The sequence below is a fragment of the Gallinula chloropus genome (assembly GCF_964237585.1).
Source record: "Gallinula chloropus genome assembly, chromosome: 6".
Lineage (NCBI taxonomy): Eukaryota > Metazoa > Chordata > Aves > Gruiformes > Rallidae > Gallinula > Gallinula chloropus.
The window spans coordinates 1,664,823-1,681,406 of NC_140091.1; the positions used below are offsets into that span (position 1 = coordinate 1,664,823).

General features: G+C 50.9%; 1 protein-coding gene across 2 annotated transcripts in view; it reads right to left on the reverse strand.

Moving 5' to 3' along the window:
• The window catches only part of PDE4B (phosphodiesterase 4B), a gene marked incomplete at its 5' end in the record, with an annotated part of 198,424 nt that overhangs the window by 58,087 nt on the left and 123,753 nt on the right, over positions 1–16,584 (reverse strand). For both annotated transcript variants that reach the window (XM_084266009.1, XM_084266010.1), the window contains 4 exons: positions 7,179–7,228; positions 11,596–11,666; positions 11,764–11,800; positions 13,812–14,006. In XM_084266009.1, coding sequence (XP_084122135.1) covers positions 7,179–7,228; positions 11,596–11,666; positions 11,764–11,800; positions 13,812–14,006 — 353 coding nt within the window. The remainder of the gene's footprint in view (positions 1–7,178; positions 7,229–11,595; positions 11,667–11,763; positions 11,801–13,811; positions 14,007–16,584) is intronic.

A 16,584-nucleotide genomic window follows, 5' to 3' on the forward strand; every position in this document is an offset into this window, starting at 1 on the left:
AAGTGAACCAACCCCCCCTTCCCTCCCTTAACTGCAAAGGGCAGTGGCTTCAGAAGAAACTTTTCCCTTATTCTCTCCAAATGCTAAAAGAAAACCTGATGTTCTTCTTTTAAAATGTGTCTGCCTCTAGGTCTTTGGCACAGGTTTACTGATGGGAGGGCCGGCAATCTATTTAATGACTGCATTGACGTCAATAGCATAACTGAAATACTTACTAAGAAGCATGAGTCCAACTTTCAGGGGGTGTGTGTTCGCAGGCAGGCGCAACACACGAAACGGACTCTCTGCTGGAATGAACTACCCCCCCCAAAGAGCAAGAAATGGCCCCCCCAGCTCCCCCCCAAGCATGGTCTGGAAGCATCGGTGGGCCACGTTTGCTTTTGCTGCAGGTAACTTGGAAACACATTCTTGGTTTCTCAAGCAGCCAGAATCACTTTGCCATCCAACAGCCTTCATTTCACTCAGTCACTTCACTAGGCTGGTATCTATCTGACTTCTTTTACGCTTTTGCTTAGTTTCTAAATACTCTGCATCGTTACAGCACCACGTCCTTTAAAATTAGTATCTGTAGGTAACAAGTACGTCAGCGACACCCCTGAACTGACTGTGCCCAGCCAGATACTTGCTAGCTCAGCTAGCAGTCATACGTGGCTCCTCTTGCACACTTGTTAAAAGCCTAGAACACCACTTCTTCTCCACTTGTACAATCTTTCCCCAACTCAAAAGGCCAGATTTTCAACCAAACTCACAACAAAGCAGCAGAATTTCAAAACGAATCCTCTACTTCGTCTATGCCCAGGGCCGTTCTCCGCACGCCAAGCAGAGGAAGTATGGTGCAAGAGCACTAGCTCCATGCTAATTACTTGGGATTTACAGATAGTTGTAACCAAGGGCTGACTTTGACACGCAGGGCTTGTTAACTTGTACAAAGAAGTTGGGGCCCTCATTAGCACAAGCACCAGCATTCTCCAGTCTTTTGTTTATGCTTGATACAAATGTTCGTGCACGAGTCTGTGTACATCTTACACCCACATAAAAAATGAGAGAGTACAAGTTCTGAGTTCGTGTAAAGGCATGTGAGCAGTGCAGGCAAACGTGCAGATGTGCAGGGAAGCAAAGGCTAAGGCACAAGCAAGAAAAACACCAATCTTTCTTTCCCATCCTCAGAGAGGAATTTTAACAAAGCTTTAATCCCATGAGGCCTGAAAAGCCTGTGTGTGACATGTCCCAAAGCGCTACAGAGAATCATAGGCTGGTCTGGGTTGGAAGGGACCCGAAGGGTCCCAGAGCTCCAACCCCCTGCCACAGGCAGGGACACCAACCTCCAGGCCTGGAGCTACACAAGGCTGCCCAGGGCCCCAGCCAACCTGGCCTTGAACACCCCTAGGGACAGAACACCACATCTCTGGGCAGCCCATTCCAGCCCCTCACCTTCCCTCCTTCAGCTTCACTCCATCCCCCTTGTCCTGCCAGTCTCTGCCCTTTAACAAGCTGATTCCCCTCCTGTTCCTGGGGTCCCTTCAGGGACTGGGAGGCTGCAGTGAGGTCCCCCCACAGCCTTCTCTTCTCCAGGCTGACCCAGCCCAGCTCCCTCAGCCTCTCTCCCTAGGGGAGCTGCTCCAGCCCTCTCAGCATCTCCGTGGCCCTGAGGAGCCTCGGCTTGCAACGCAAATCAGCTCTATCATACTGCTGGGTATATAATTAATCGCGAGGACAGACTACAATTATTTGGTGTTGAAAGTATCCAAGGGGCACTTGGTTTCCTGCTCTTGATAAAAGTGTCTGCAAACCCCTCCCAGCTCCAGGAAGCACACAGCACTGCTTGACCCCTAACACTGAGCTTTGCTCCCACCAGCCACCAGTAACAGCGAAATGCCACAGCCTATCAAACGAACTATTATGGGAAAACACTGTCAGCATCTGGGTATCAATCTTCTGGCAGAAACGTGCCACCTCTCCCCTGTGTCCCTGTTCAGTCAGAGAAGCTTCTTGCTCCCTGCTGCACCATGACTGGTGCAGAGCCTTCTCCTCAGCCTCTGCGAAGTCACAGAATTGTAGGGGTTGGAAGGGGCCTCCAGAGCTCATCATGCCCAACCCCCTGCCAAAGCAGGGTCCCTAGGACAGGTCAGGGCTGGAATCTCTCCAGAGAAGGAGACTCCACACCCCCTGGGCAGCCTGTCCCAGGGCTCCCTCACCCTCACTGGGAAGAAGTTCTTCCCCAGACTGGGGGGGAACTCCCTGTGCTCCAACTTGAGCCCATCGCCCCTTGTCCAGTCCCCGCAGACCATTGAAAAGAGGTTGGCCATTTCCCCCTGTCTTCCACACTTGAGATATTTATAAACATTAATAAGATCAGGGGGTCATTTATGGCAGTGCCCCAAGGCGAGGTGATGCCACGATGAGCCTATGGTGGTTCAGATAAACACAAAGACTGGTACGTGACCACTGTCGTGCTGTGAGGGAGAGGCCTTGGTGCTGGGAGTCAAAGGGAATGGCACTGATCCTGTGCTGAGCTGGGAGAAAGATCCGGACAATACGAAACAGTCTGGGGAAGAACACAGAGGAAACAAAACAGATGGAGAAAAGATTGTATCAGAATGGGCGGAAGAACGAGAGGCTTAGACTGGATGTGGCAGCCAGTGAAAGATGATTTAATTCGGAGAGGATTAGGGACAGCGAAGTAAATAAATATGGGGAGGGAGGGGGAATAAAACTAAGCAAGAACCACCAGGCTTGTTGCTGGTTAAAGATTTTGTTAGCTGAATGAATTGGGTAGGGATCTAAGGCTTTTCACTGTTGTCTGGGAAGGAGAGCTGAATTGGAAGGAGAAAGCCTGGATGGATTCACTGAGCCCAAGGTAGCATGAAGGTCAGCGAAAGAACTGTGGCAGAGGCCACATTAAACAATAACAAAGAAGACAATAGGAGAAAGAAACCTCACAGCCCCCCTGTGTGACAACATAGCAGTGCTTCCATAACACCAGAGAGGGCAACTGGGCAGCACCCATTCCTATTCCTAATCCCAGCGTGCACAACTGCAGCGGGTAATGCGATACGGGGCCCAGGGCCTCGCGGCCTGCAGCGTCCCCACCACCCTCCCCGGCTGCCGCGTACACCAGCTCGTTCAGGGTTCCACGCTTTCCACTACAGCTCCCTATTTCCCTGCCTCGGTTTCTGGGTTAATTCATGAAAGCAATTCCGTTCGTCCCTGAGCCCTGCAGTTACAACAAAACAACAGGAAAAACGTGCCAGGTTTACTTAAGCTGATACCGAGGACAAAACACAGGATGTCCAATACGTATTCCTCTGCCTTTTATGGTTGCGGTTGTAAGGTTAAGAGCTCTTAAATTTACAGTGCCACCCGTTATCGGCCTGGAAAGCACTTTGTCCCCTGGAAAACCTGCCCAGAATTTTTCATGGTTTCAAGAAACTGAAAGCAAAAAATAAAAGAGAAGAAGGAATGTGGTGATTTCGTCACAGGTCCTTCACTTCACCACGGGCCTGGGTCCTCGGTGATGCAACCTCGGGACTCCACGAGCACCAGATTTGGCTTGGGTTGGAAACAACGGGTAAATCCCGTAATATTCTAGCTGGAGTAAACAGCTGGCAAGTATTCCTCCCAGCGTAAATAGGGAACGTAATGTGTCTTCCTCCAGGGTAGTTTTATTAACGTACGCTAGCTTGCTTTAAACCCTGAGTCCTGCACTTTTCATAACAGGATATAAATCACCCCGCTAATGACAAATAAAAGGAGACATATACGAAACGCTCATACTGATGTCAAGTGATTGGGGTAAATCTATGAATCAATGTGTGACATGGGGGAGCTAAAATAAAATCCCCAGCTTTGCCAACTAACCCATCGCAGGAATATAAACACATCTCGTTTCAAAACACATTCTTCTATCTGGAGGGATGTAACTCAGCCTAATCCCAATGAAAACATTACCGTTTCCTTCTCCAAAACTTGCAGGAAAAACACTCTGCGTGCTTTCAGCCACGGGAGCCACCGGCACGTTAACTGGCAGTGTGCTGATAGGAAAATCTATCCTTCCTTTCATAATAACCACATCAGAAGCCGTCTAGGGGAAAAAAAGATGCAAACACAGGTTGGGGAGGGAGGAAAAAGGTCCTAAAAATCTTTGTCCTTGCTGCATTTAAACAGAAACTTTCTTAGAAAGTAAATGGCTGTCGTTGTTTTCTGCTATACTGGGTTCCAGTATGTAGCAGTGGCTGTAAAAAGGCAAAGGAAGGCAATCACCAAATTGGCTGGTTCCGCTGGGCGGAACGACTACGGCCTCCACGGGAAACCAGGGGATCTACAGGAACCTGGAACGCACTCTGGGCTGCAAAGCAGGGACAGCAAACACACCAAGGTCAGACATTCAGAAGGGTCCTGGCTGGTGTGTTAGAACAGCACAAAACAGGCAAAGAAATAACCACAGGACGGAACGAGACCGGCATCCCTCACTACGCCTCTGTTCCCATGCGAGCATGGAACGTGAGCCGAGGCACACCACGCATCGTGGAGGCAAGCAGCACGTGCCTGGGTGCTGGCCTCACCTCAAAGAGCACATCCCCTCTCTGGGCTGTGACCCTAAGCCTTGTGAGCTGCCTGAGTGGGGCTGCTCTATCAGGCTGGCTCTCAGCCTTCTCTCAGCGTGGCAGAGCTGCTGTCCCTTCGCAGCAAGCTCATGCCTGACACCCTCAGCACAGGGCTGTGGCTGGGTGGCAGATGCAGCGTCTTAGGCTGGCCAGGGAGGGGTTGCTTCAGCTGAGTGACTAGATCCTGTGTGAGCTCGTAAAATCACAGAATTGTAGGGGTTGGAAGGGACCTCAATTGAGCATCAAGTCCAAGCCCCTGCTAACGCAGGTTGCTTAGGACAGATTGTACAGATAGGCATCCAAAATTCACCAACACAAATGATCTGAAAAGAAATACAACTGAGAACCCCAGCCCTTTTCACCAATGATGTCAATATTGGCTTCTTTCATGCAGGAAAGAAAGTGATTTCCAATCAATCTCAAAAATACCTCTTATTCTTACCTACAAACTGTGACAAGTCCCTTACTTACAAGTCCCTTACAACTTACATTTTTTGTTGTTTCATCTGAAGACTTCACCTGGTCAGTTAAGCTACAAGGTTAACAACTTGTCTACCTGAGGGGCCACAAACCCAGCCTGTGCTCCTCTACCTTTGACAGATTCCACAAGCCACTGAGCTGCAGCTCCTTTCCACAATCCTTTTGTTCCCAAATTAAAACCTACACACGGAAGGTGCATCCAGCGGGGCTCATTTCCACATCTGGACATGATTATCTTTTTTCCCCATCTCAGGCAAGATGTTAGTGTAATTTATTATAGATATATCCACCTCTCCACACGTAATTACCAGCACTGAAACATTAAAAACCATGAGTCAGGATCACAAGGCTAAAACGGCTGAGAAGCTGGATTCTTCTCGGTGGCCTTCTCTTCTGGAGCTTCACAGGACAACCCAAAACTTGCTCTACAAAGATGTGACCTTGCAATCCAAAAGGAAACTGAAATTTGGGTTAGCTAAAAAAGTAACAAGAAGCCAATGGGTCAGGTTGGAAAGAAGGTAGAAAAACATCCACAAAGTGTTAAAAAGTTGAAAGCTGTTCCTTTCCACAGAAAGCACAGAGCAAATTAATCTAACAAATTCCTGGAAGGGAATTCTCTCCTCATTATTAGATTCAGTAACCCATATAAACAGATCTATGGAAACCTTATGGAATTTTCCATGATTTTCTTTTCCACTCAGGCCACAAAATCAAAGCCTTGCTAGAACAGATTTTTAAATGAAGTGACGGGCTGCATTCCTGCTAGCCCTGACTCGATGCTGCTCAGAGGGAGGGAGTGAAGGAGAAGGAGTTTATAGACCGTGTTGTCCAGTTTTCTTTCTGCAGCAGAGGATTCCACGTTCCATTAACAAGGTTTGAGGAACCTAATCTGGAAGTCTCCAGGACCACACGTGCCCCCAGACAGTAAATCACGCACAGCATGAGCGGAAATGAGTTATCCAGGCTGTAAAAATTAAGCTTTATTCGTCCCTCCAAGCACGTAATTACTGGAAAGGCTGAGATTAAACCTTGCAAATGGGCACTCCTCCAAATCTTATCTCCTTCTCAGTGGGAGTAACCTTCAAATTAGTGCAAATAGTGCCAGCTCTGCTCTTGAGAGGGGTCCCACCAGCCCTCAGCACTGCGTGGCTAAAGCCATGTGTAAAAATAAACTCATCACAAGCAGGCTGTCTCTGCTTCCCATCCTCAGTACTTCACTCTACCTCAGCAGTACCCTGACCCCACCACGTCCACTCCCTGGGCTCCCACTGCTGCCCTCCCCACCTTGCTTTGGCACCCCAGGCTGAAGCTGGGCCCCCTCACCAGCCCGGGCTCCAGCACAGGCTGTACACAGTGCTCTGCCTGGTGTTCTCCATCCAGAGACTTTGCTCAGTGTTATTCTCCTCTGTGACCATGCTCAAACCTACCTGTGTTTGCTGTGGTCCCTGACCCAACACGGGGGTGAGGACAAGGTGACTGAGGGACACTGTGTGTGTGTGTTTGGGGGTGGGGAGCAGAGAGGAATGAAGGTGCAATTAGCCACACTCACTGGCTCCTGCTCTTGTTCGATTGCTAAACACAGGTTTCAAAAGACCACGAGCAAACAAAGAGAGAGAAAAATCCCCATCCAGGGCAGCCCAGTAAAAGCAGAGGAAGTTTCACCTGAGAAAGGTTCTTGAGATTGCAATTTTCACTTATATCACATGGAAACCAACCTGAAATAAACAGGGTACGAAAAATCCAGCTGTGTCTGAGCCTGTTCAAGGTTTGTAGGCTGGGACCTGTCCAGGCCTGCAGAGCACAGGGACTCAGAAGAACAGCAGTCACTGTGGCCGTGACTATCAAACCAAAATCATGTTTGCCCTTTATGCTAACATACAAGGAGAAACCCCAACCTCTAACTATTAAAATAACAGGATCTGGGCTCTGATGGTTCTCTTGTATTGGTTTTCCACAGGTAACCCAGAAGAATCTCTACGAGTCCAGAGCTGCAGCAGGGCAGGGGGGCAGAGGAGCAGCTGGTAGGAACATGCTGTGCAATAAGGCTTTGTCTCCATCAGACCTTGCAGGCAGTTATCAGAGTGAGACACGTACCTTGCAGGTTAACCCTGGAGACAGGTGGCTGACTCGTTGCTGGAGATCTCCTAAGAGGGATAAAGAATACTCTGTGAATAGGTATTATTACTTTATCATTTCCAACCCTGCTGGCAGTTCAAACTGCCAACTCCCACAGTTGAAAACCCCTTTCTCCTACTCCCAAAGAAGCTCAAAACACTTGGAAATTCTTTGGCAGTTAATGAGCAATATCAATATACCTGTTAGGAAAACCTGAAGATGTTATGGCCCCTGGCTAAGCACACACACGTGCTGAGAAGGAGGGGAACATGTGCCATCTCCTCACACTGCCTTTGCCATTTTCTGCTCAAAACACTCCTGGAAGTCAGCAAGGGCCCATCTCTGTGGCTGAAGGGGTCAGTGGGTCCCTCAGAATCAAAGCCTTCTCCTGGAAAGCTTTTACCTACAAGGTCTGGGTGGACCCTGTAGTAATGTCAACTGCTACGCCCAGGTGCAAGCTGCAAGGCAACGCCAGGGGTGAGAATGTAAGGCTTTAAACCCTATGGTTAACGCTTTGAACTGTGCCTGGAAGGAAGCAAGATGTGACAGTCACTAGTGTGAGCTCTGAAACTGCTGAAGGACAGTTTTTGGAGTAGGAGGCAACCATTTCACCAGCAAAGCATGGCTTTCAGAAGGACCAAAAGCTCTGTGAAAAATGGGCTCAAGTCAAGAAACCAGGGTCTGACTGGGAAAATCACAGAATCCCAGACTGGGCTGGGTTGGAAGGGACTCTAAGGGTCACAGAGCTCCAACCCCCTGCCACAGGCAGGGACACCAACCTCCAGGCCTGGAGCTACACAAGGTTGCCCAGGGCCCCAGCCAACCTGGTCTTGAACACCCCCAGGGATCTTCCATTTTGGACTAAATACAGTATTTCAGGCTGACCAAAACCGAAACTTTGGGCTTTTGCTTCCCTAAGAAGTTTCTGATACATTTTAACTGAAGCCAGATTTCCCCACACTCTCTCTCTCTCTCTTAGCCAACCTCCTAACCCCAATTTTTTGAGTCAGCCCCTGAACTCAAACAGCCATTATTTGCCAGCTCTCCTTTGAAGCTAAAATCAAAGCAAGTGAGCAGCTCAATTCTGCTGCAATTGTAGCTCCGGGGGGTTCTTCAGAAGTGCTCCAGGAAGGCCTCCCTAGCCACAGAAGGAAGACCCACGTTGGAGTAACCCAGCTACAGTCCTGCTGCTGCCCCAGCCTCCAGATGGGCCGGCGGGGCTCCAAAGCCTGCTCCTGAGGCACAGCACCCACGTGCCAGCTGGGATTTCAAAGGCTTGGCTTTTCTGGAAGGAGCTATGGGACTTAGGATTCTTCGAAGGGATCAGCACAAGGCGCACATGCTGGATGCTGACTTCTCTGAAAATCTGCCCTGACCTGCCTCTTGCTGAGCCTTTGAAAAGCCAAATCTTGAAATCTCTAAAAAACAGAAACTCCCCAATAGGGACACCACACTGCAGCGCTTCCAGTATCTGGGGAGACGTGCTGTGGGTATCTCCAAACCCTGCCTGGAGTTGCACAGACATGCCTTGGGGGGGGGTGTGGGGTGTGGAGAGGGATGAACTAGTATTCAGTAGGGTATTCCCCCCGCTGCAGAGCCTGGCAAGGGAATGGCTCCGCTCCTGGCATCCTCGGATTACGTCCTGGCTGTGCCCATCCTTGTTTCTGCAGCAGCCAGCATGCTGGCAGGACAAGGGGGAATGGATTAAAGCTAAAGGAGGGAAGGGTTAGATGAGATATTAGGGAGAAGTTCTTTCCATAGAGAGTGGTGAGGGGCTGGAAGGGGCTGCCCAGAGAGGGGGTGGGTGCCCCATCCCTGGGGGTGTTGCAGGCCAGGTTGGCTGGGGCCCTGGGCAACCTTGTGTAGCTCCAGGCCTGGAGGTTGGTGTCCCTGCCTGTGGCAGGGGGTTGGAGCTCTGGGACCTTTGGGGTCCCTCCCAACCCAGACCAGTCTCTGATTTTATGATTTTATGAGTGTTTCCACAGCACTGTCCCTTCTCAGACACCACCACATGCTCCTGCTTCCCGCTCCTTCCTTCTCACCGGCGGGTAGGAAGAGCGAGTAGGCGCCGGATGCTCTCTGACCATGGCCGGGGCCGCGGCTGCCAAACTCAGGCACTGCGAAACCATTAATCATACTCTTCTCTTTTCCAATCAGGAAACTGTCTTAAAACCCTTGACGTTAAAGCCCCCAAAAATATGACTTCTAGTAGTTGTATGTTTTTTTTCTCCAGCCCTTAAATTCATATTTTCCAGCGTTTCTGTACACATGTGGCACAGCATCCTCTTTTTCGTTCTCAGGGCAGGGGGGTGGCGGAGAGGAAAAAGAGGGGAGAGGAAGGGCTAAAGGAAAGCTGAGATCCTCATGACCCCCAGAGCAGAAGTTTAAGTAAAATACCACATATCATGAGGCATATGATAAAACCATGAGCTGGCAGCATGGCTGTAACCCACTAGAGCTCTGGAAACTGTGCGGGAAGCTCCGCAGCGCCTGGAAGCACATTTCACCACGGACTTGGATGTTTGGTATATAATGGTTTAAACATTTAATGACTTTTACTTTGGCTGGCTGCATGAATTTCTACCTCAATCAAATCTGGGAATGTTTTCAAAAGGACACTGCAAGATGCTTGTGTGTCCTACAGGTTACGCCCTCGCTTCCTTCCGTCCCCGTCCAATTTCAGATTCCTCATTAGGAACTGCTGAAATGCTGGAGCTGTTGAAAAAAGCAAAGCTCACAAAAAAGAAACCTATTTCAGCCATCTGTTTTTCTATTAACCTCCACCTTGGAGTGTGGCCATTCCTTCCCATCAAACTTAGAAACAGAAATCAACGGGAGGAAATGGTCACACCTGGATAATATGCTGGGCTTTATGTAAAATACAACACTGCACTGGAAGGTGGGAAGCAGAGCCTATGGTGGGCACCCAGGCGATGCTGCTCATGCCTGTAACAGTGAAACAAGCCCATGGTGCCTCACTGGATCGTACTGTCACACCTCATCCTTTGCTTCAGGAGCCAGCAGGACGCTGTGAGCGAGCAGCGCCTGCCAGTCCCAGGGTGGGATGGGTGGGTGCATAACCGATGCTGCCAGGAATGAGTGATGCTGGTTTCACACAAAACAGCTCTCTTGGGCAAAACAGGCTATAAAATGACGATGACTGGCTCATTATAAAAGGGGAAACTGTGGTTCCGGACAAAGGCGTGAACAGGAGTTTGTTGGGTTTCTCCTGTTCAGCAGGTATTTTATAAAAAAATAATCTTCCTCTTAGGTTAGACCTCCCTCAGAGCCCAGCATCCAGCTCGGGGGTCTGCAGGACAAGGAGGACACAAAGCTGTTGGAGTGAGTGCTGATGAGGCCATGGAGATGGTGGGAGGGCTGGAGCCCCTTTGCTCTGGAGCCAGGCTGGGAGAGCTGGGCTGGCTCGGCCTGGGGAGGAGAAGCTGCTGCTGGGGAGAGCTCTGAGCCCCTTCTCATCCCTCGAGGGGCTCCATGAGAGCTGGAGATAGGCTGGTGCCCAGGGCAGGGAGGGCCAGGCCCAGGGGAACGGCCTTCAGCTGCAGGAGGGGGATGGAGAGGGGCTGGGAGGCAGAAATCCTTCCTGGGGAGGGGGGAGGCCCTGGCACAGGGTGCCCAGAGAAGCTGGGGCTGCCCCTGGATCCCTGGCAGGGCCTAAAGCCAGGTTGGATGGGGCTTGGGGCACCCTGGGCTGGGGTGGGGGATGTCCCTGCCCGTGGCAGGGGGGCACTGGAGGGTCTGAGGTCCCTTCCCGCCCAAACCAGCTGCAGGTTCTGTGGTTCTCTATTCACACAGTGCTCAGGTTGGATGGGGCTCGGGGCACCATGGCAGGGGTTGGGACTGGGTGCCCTTCCAGGCCAAACCATTCTGTCCTTCTTCTAAGTTCAGCGCATCCCTGTCCCCGTTCAGAGCAACTGTGGCCTCAGGGCAAGGAACAAAGCAGAGGCCAGCTCGGTGGGCAGCCCTGAAACACAGGCAGGGAATTCAAGCCAGCGCCACAGCTTAGAGCCTCGGGGGGCCGGGGGCAAACTGTGGCCGGGGCGGGGGGGAAGCGCTGCCCAGGGGGAAGCGGTGCCCAGGGGGGAAGCGGTGCCCAGGGGGGAAGCGCTGCCCAGGGCCGGTGACGACCCGCGGGCGATCCCTGAGGCGAGAAGCTTCGCCGCCACCCAGGCGGCAAGCTGCGCTCTGGCGCCCCCTGGCGTCCCGCGCAATGCACGCCTGAGGCAGGGCGGCCGGTAGCCCGCAGCCAGCGGCGGCCGAGGTGAGGCGGCGGTGGGCCGGGGACCGGCTACCGGTGACCCCCCTGCTCGGACCTCCCGCCTCACGCCGTTCCCTGCTACGTGCGAGCTGTACGAGAGGGAAAATCCAGCTTGCTTACTTGTTGGAGGTGCCGTGCAGATTGGTGAGGAGCGTGAAGTTGTTCCTCACGCTCCGCAGGCTCGCCAGCACCTAGGAGGAGGGAGGAAACCAGAGCCCGTTAATTCCCTTCACCTTGTCCTCACGTTATTTCCTCTTCATTGGTGAGGCCAACAGGCCACCGACTCACCTGGGCGAAAGGTGTGACGATCAGGTCGTCCCCATGCCTGGGGAGAAAGGGAGAAAACTTGTGAATTTGGTTAGAGAAAGATCATTTTCCTGAGGCAGCGCACGTCACAAATAAAAATCCCCCAACAAACCCCCTCAAAACCCCACCACCAACCCACACAGGGTTTATTTTAATGCCACACAAACACTTGTTCCTAATGGAAAGGTCTCACGGTGCCTATCCAAAACAACCCGGCTGGAGTTACACTGGTAACACCGGGCAATAAAAGGCAGGAAATTCAAAAGTTAGGGCAGCACACTAGTACCGCTGTGGAAAATAAACCCTAACGGTCCAGGGAGAGGTCAGCTTTCAATTTCCTGGCTCTTTGTTGATCTCTGTCACAGTCTTTAATGTTATTCAGAGGCTTTTGTCCGGCTGTTTTCATCATGGAAGGTTTGAGCAGAGGTTCTGAGGAAAACAGGCCGTCAACAAGAGGGATTTTTTTTCTGTTTTGGTGGTATTATACATTGTGCTTGTGTGTATATCAAAAACCTGGTATGAATTACCTAGCTGAGACCCGTCAGGGCAGAGCTATGGCTGCGCAGCACAGGCCTGAAGGCAAGGCCATGCAGTGCGGCTGCTCCCATCCCGCCTTGATGCACAGAGGGAGGGCAGAGCCGGCACGGCTGCAGGCAGGACAGCAGGTCTTGCTGCTGGCAGGAGGGCAGGCACGGCTGCAGGATGCCACAGGCACCTCTACAGAAGGCATCCACCACCATGGGACCCTTCCAAATGGGTGCTCTCCTTGGCTGTGCTGCTGCAAAGCACGTCCGCTGGTCCAGACTCAGCTATCAGTGCTGCTAAACCTACATGTTAATTAAAGTCCTTGCAATGCTGATGTCAAAACCAGCTCAGCGAGGTGATGCTGGCTCCTCTGAGTGCTGCAGGAGCCCTGATGCCTGCAGCAAATGGACACCTGTAACTGCAGACAGCTCTGAAGGTGGGGGAAATGAGGGTGGTGCACACAGCTGGATGGGGCTCTCCCCACCCCAGCACAGCTGTCTCCTCCAGCACATGGCTGGGAACAGTGGGCAAGTGTTAAAATCCACGGTTTACACAAAAACATGGTATTTGCATAATCTGGAGGGGTTACTTTGTGTCTGGTAAATATTTACTAAATGTTAACTAACAGGGAGGGATGTTCTCTTTCAGGAGAACCCTCCTCCTGGATCTTGCTAATATTTAGATTTCTAGTTCATGACAAAACTTGCAGGGCTTTCATAACAAACTTATATTTTATGAGCACTTTTTTATAGCTTAATGGTCACTTTAAAACTTCAAACCGTGTCTTTTAAAACAAAGGGCTGCAAATCCAGGACACTCGTGTAAGCTCCACACTCTGTGTTGTATTGATCCTCTCAAGCTCAACCATCTGTCTCAGCTTTATGCTGCGTTTTCTGCTCAGTTCTAGCAAACAACCCATGACAGAGAACAGGATGGAGAATACTGTGAATATAAGTACAGTCATATTTCTATTGTCCAGGCTAAGGGAACGTTACCTCCTTAAGAAGAAGCAGAGGTGATGTTAACCAGGCTCTCAGAATGCGTGATGAGGATGTAAGGGAGAAAAGAGAGGGCAGAAGATCACCAAGCAAGTGAAACGCTGGAGCAACTGGGCTCTCTTGCTGGTGACCCAGCGAGGACACAGCCCAGCCCAGGCTCTGCCCTGCGGCTGGGTGCGAGCGCTTCACACCACAAACAAAATCCCAGGTGGAGAACTCACACCGAGCAAGGTAAAATGCAGAAGGTTTCTCTGTTATTTCAGGGTATGGATCTGAAAGCTGTTGTGTGAAATCGTGGGGAAAAGGGAAATATTTCAAGGATGGGATGGGGAGAGGGAAGGCACCACTTGGCAGACCACAAAGGCGACTGACTGCCTTGGGCACTCAGGTGATGAAATGTGAGTACCAGCCCACAGCACCTCTTAAGAGAGTGCTGAGGACTACAGGAGGCCACCTAAAGCTCTTGGTTACTGTAGTAAAACTCACGTGAGCTGAATGTATGCTTACTGTTCACTTGGGAGAGAAGAGTTCCTGGACATGGTCTTTGGTGATAAGTCATAGTCGCTGTCGGAGCGGTACAGGAAGGACTCCCTGCGCTGGCTGTGGCCCGGGAACGTGGTGTGCAACACGAGTCCTGAGGAGGAGCTGGCCTGCGGGTCCAGCGGGCTGCGGCCTGGGGACGGGCCATTCTCCACATCGAAGCTGCCAACAGAAGACATGCTGTGTGTCACACGGGGCTGCCAGAGGATGTTTCCCAGCCTGTGGCGCAGGACTGGCCGAAGCACATCATGGCAACGTGACATTTACTCAGGACAGGAGACCTGGGGCTGCATTCACTGCCTTTTCCCTATTGTGTGCAAGCAGGACTCTGCATTACCAGAAAATATTTACCCTTGAGGCTTCTTTCCTGACTACATCTGCTCAGACCCCTTTCAGCTGGAACTCAGCGCAGCTCCTGCCGCTCCCAGCACGAACACACAGCAGCCAAACACCATCCCCAAGCTGGGCAGCTCTCCCCATGCCACAATGCTTGCACAACTCAGGGGGTTCCAGTCACCAAACCTCACTCCAAGCTTTGCTAGTGTGGCTACAGGAGCCGTGACATGCCACCATCCTCCAGCTGAGCCCTGCCAGCAAACTTCTGAAATCCTCTGAGATCAGGGAGGACTTGGCAGCCCTGCGAGCTGGATGCCCACATCTTTTTTCAGCCATAGCTCACCTCTTAGCCATCTGAGATAGTACTGCAGTGAATTTCTTAAATTCACTGCAAAATGGAGGACTGCTTAAAATGTGTTAAGAAGAAAGCCCCAAACCTCCAGTCACCGTTTCCACTGTACACCCACTGTCTTACGGTTGCGTAACTTGGCTGCTGCAACTCGTGGCTGAAGTCACCCTGGACACTTTAGCAAGTGACACCCCTCGTAAACCCTGAAAATAAGCAGGTTGGCCTCCTTTGCCTGGGCACTTGGAACTGATCTGAATACCATATGTGTGACCACGTTCCAGCTAAGCCAAGTGAAGCACGGCTGCGCTCAGACATTTCTTGCCTTTCAAAGTCTGAGGCTTCATCTCACTTGTGGTGGGAGCTGAGTCCTCACTCCTACCAGGGCATGTGCCTCCCCCTGTTCCTGATGTTCTCCCAATTTATTGTGCCTAATGACTGTCCTTAACTACCACACCCAGCTGGGCACACACTGGGACTGCAGCCACAACGTCGATCTGCTATCCCTGCCACACAGTTCTCCATCCCCTACCTGCCCTGACTCATACTGAGTCGAAAGATGCCCCCTGAGCGTGGTGTCAGGGAAGACCTGGACTCTCCCTGTGCTCTGCAGAGCGTGCAGATTGCTCTTCAGTGCTGCCAGGGGCAGACAAAGTAACCAGACAAAAAAAAACCCCAGCAAAACTTGGATAGATCTGAAAGTAACACAGAGACTTGTTGGAAAAATAAGGGAGTCTGCATCCTGTTACAAAATGTGGGTTGGTTTACTCCCCTCCTCTGTGGGTACAGGACAGAGATTCATAGCAGGTCAAGTGAGGGATAAATGGGAAGAGGTAAACAAACACCAAACACTGTAGGAAGGAGTCAAAGGCAGGGAAAGTCCCAGTGGAAACCAGGGATGTGAAGGTGCCATCACTGAGCTCACCCTGCATCCCTTAGAGGTAAGGCCACGGAGATCAAGACAAAGCCAGCTCAGAACAAAGGCTGACAGTGACCTGACACCCCAAGCACTGAGCTGCTTCCTCACAGTGGTACCTTCACACACCAGCTGATTCGTGAGCAGAATGAGTTACAGAGCAATCTGGCAAATATCAGTAGTAACACACTGCACGTGAGGGACTGCATGCTTCACTCCAGCCGTTATAAATATAACATAAATGGCTATTTACAGCTGAGAATGTGCTTGGGAGGGGGAGGGTGCTCAGACTGCTATTCTGATGTCTCCAGACTCCTCACTGGGGTAAAAGCAATCACAGACTGGGTCTCCAAGCAGTTTACTCTGTTCCTCATGGCTGCAGATAGAGGGTAACTATTTCAGTCTCGTGCTATTTGGTCCCCACATATGGTTCTTCAAGAACTGCATAAGCCTATTCATTTAATTAATGCAATTAAAAATGCATAAGCACAGGGGCAAAGATTATTAATTTTTTAAAAATCCAAAGTCAGGTAGAGCACCAGAGTAATACAGGACATGCTGAAGGAGACCCCTGCATCTATACCATGCCTCACTGTAACACCTCCTTACCCAGCTGCATAAATAAACCCTGAAAATGGGGCTGGCTCAGTGAATGTTTTCCCTGACTATTCATTAGCTGCTCTTTTACCAATGACAGCGTGAGTTCACTTCATTTGCAGCCACAAAGTATCGACAGAAGAAACTCAGCTCTGTAAAGCATCTACAAACCACAGGCAGCTGCTAATTAATCTATACCTAATCAGAAAATTAACTCTGATAACTCAAAACATTGAGTTGCAAAACCTTCAGTTGAGAATGTTTAGTTCACTGACACAACTGGAAACTGGGCAGTGAGCTAAATCTGAGCATTCTGCTGAGCACAGACTCTTCTTCAGCCATCGGTTTGGGGAGAAAAGGTTCCCAATACCTTCGGAGGATGTGAACAGCATCACTGCTGGAGGTGCAAGAGGGAGCCCTGGCGCTCTGTCACCTGGGCAAAGGCAGGGGTTAAACCCTGGCAAAGGCAAGGGTTAAACCCTGGCAAAGGCAGAGGTTAAACCCTGGCAAAGGCAGAGGTTAAACCTGGGCAAAGGCAGAGGTTG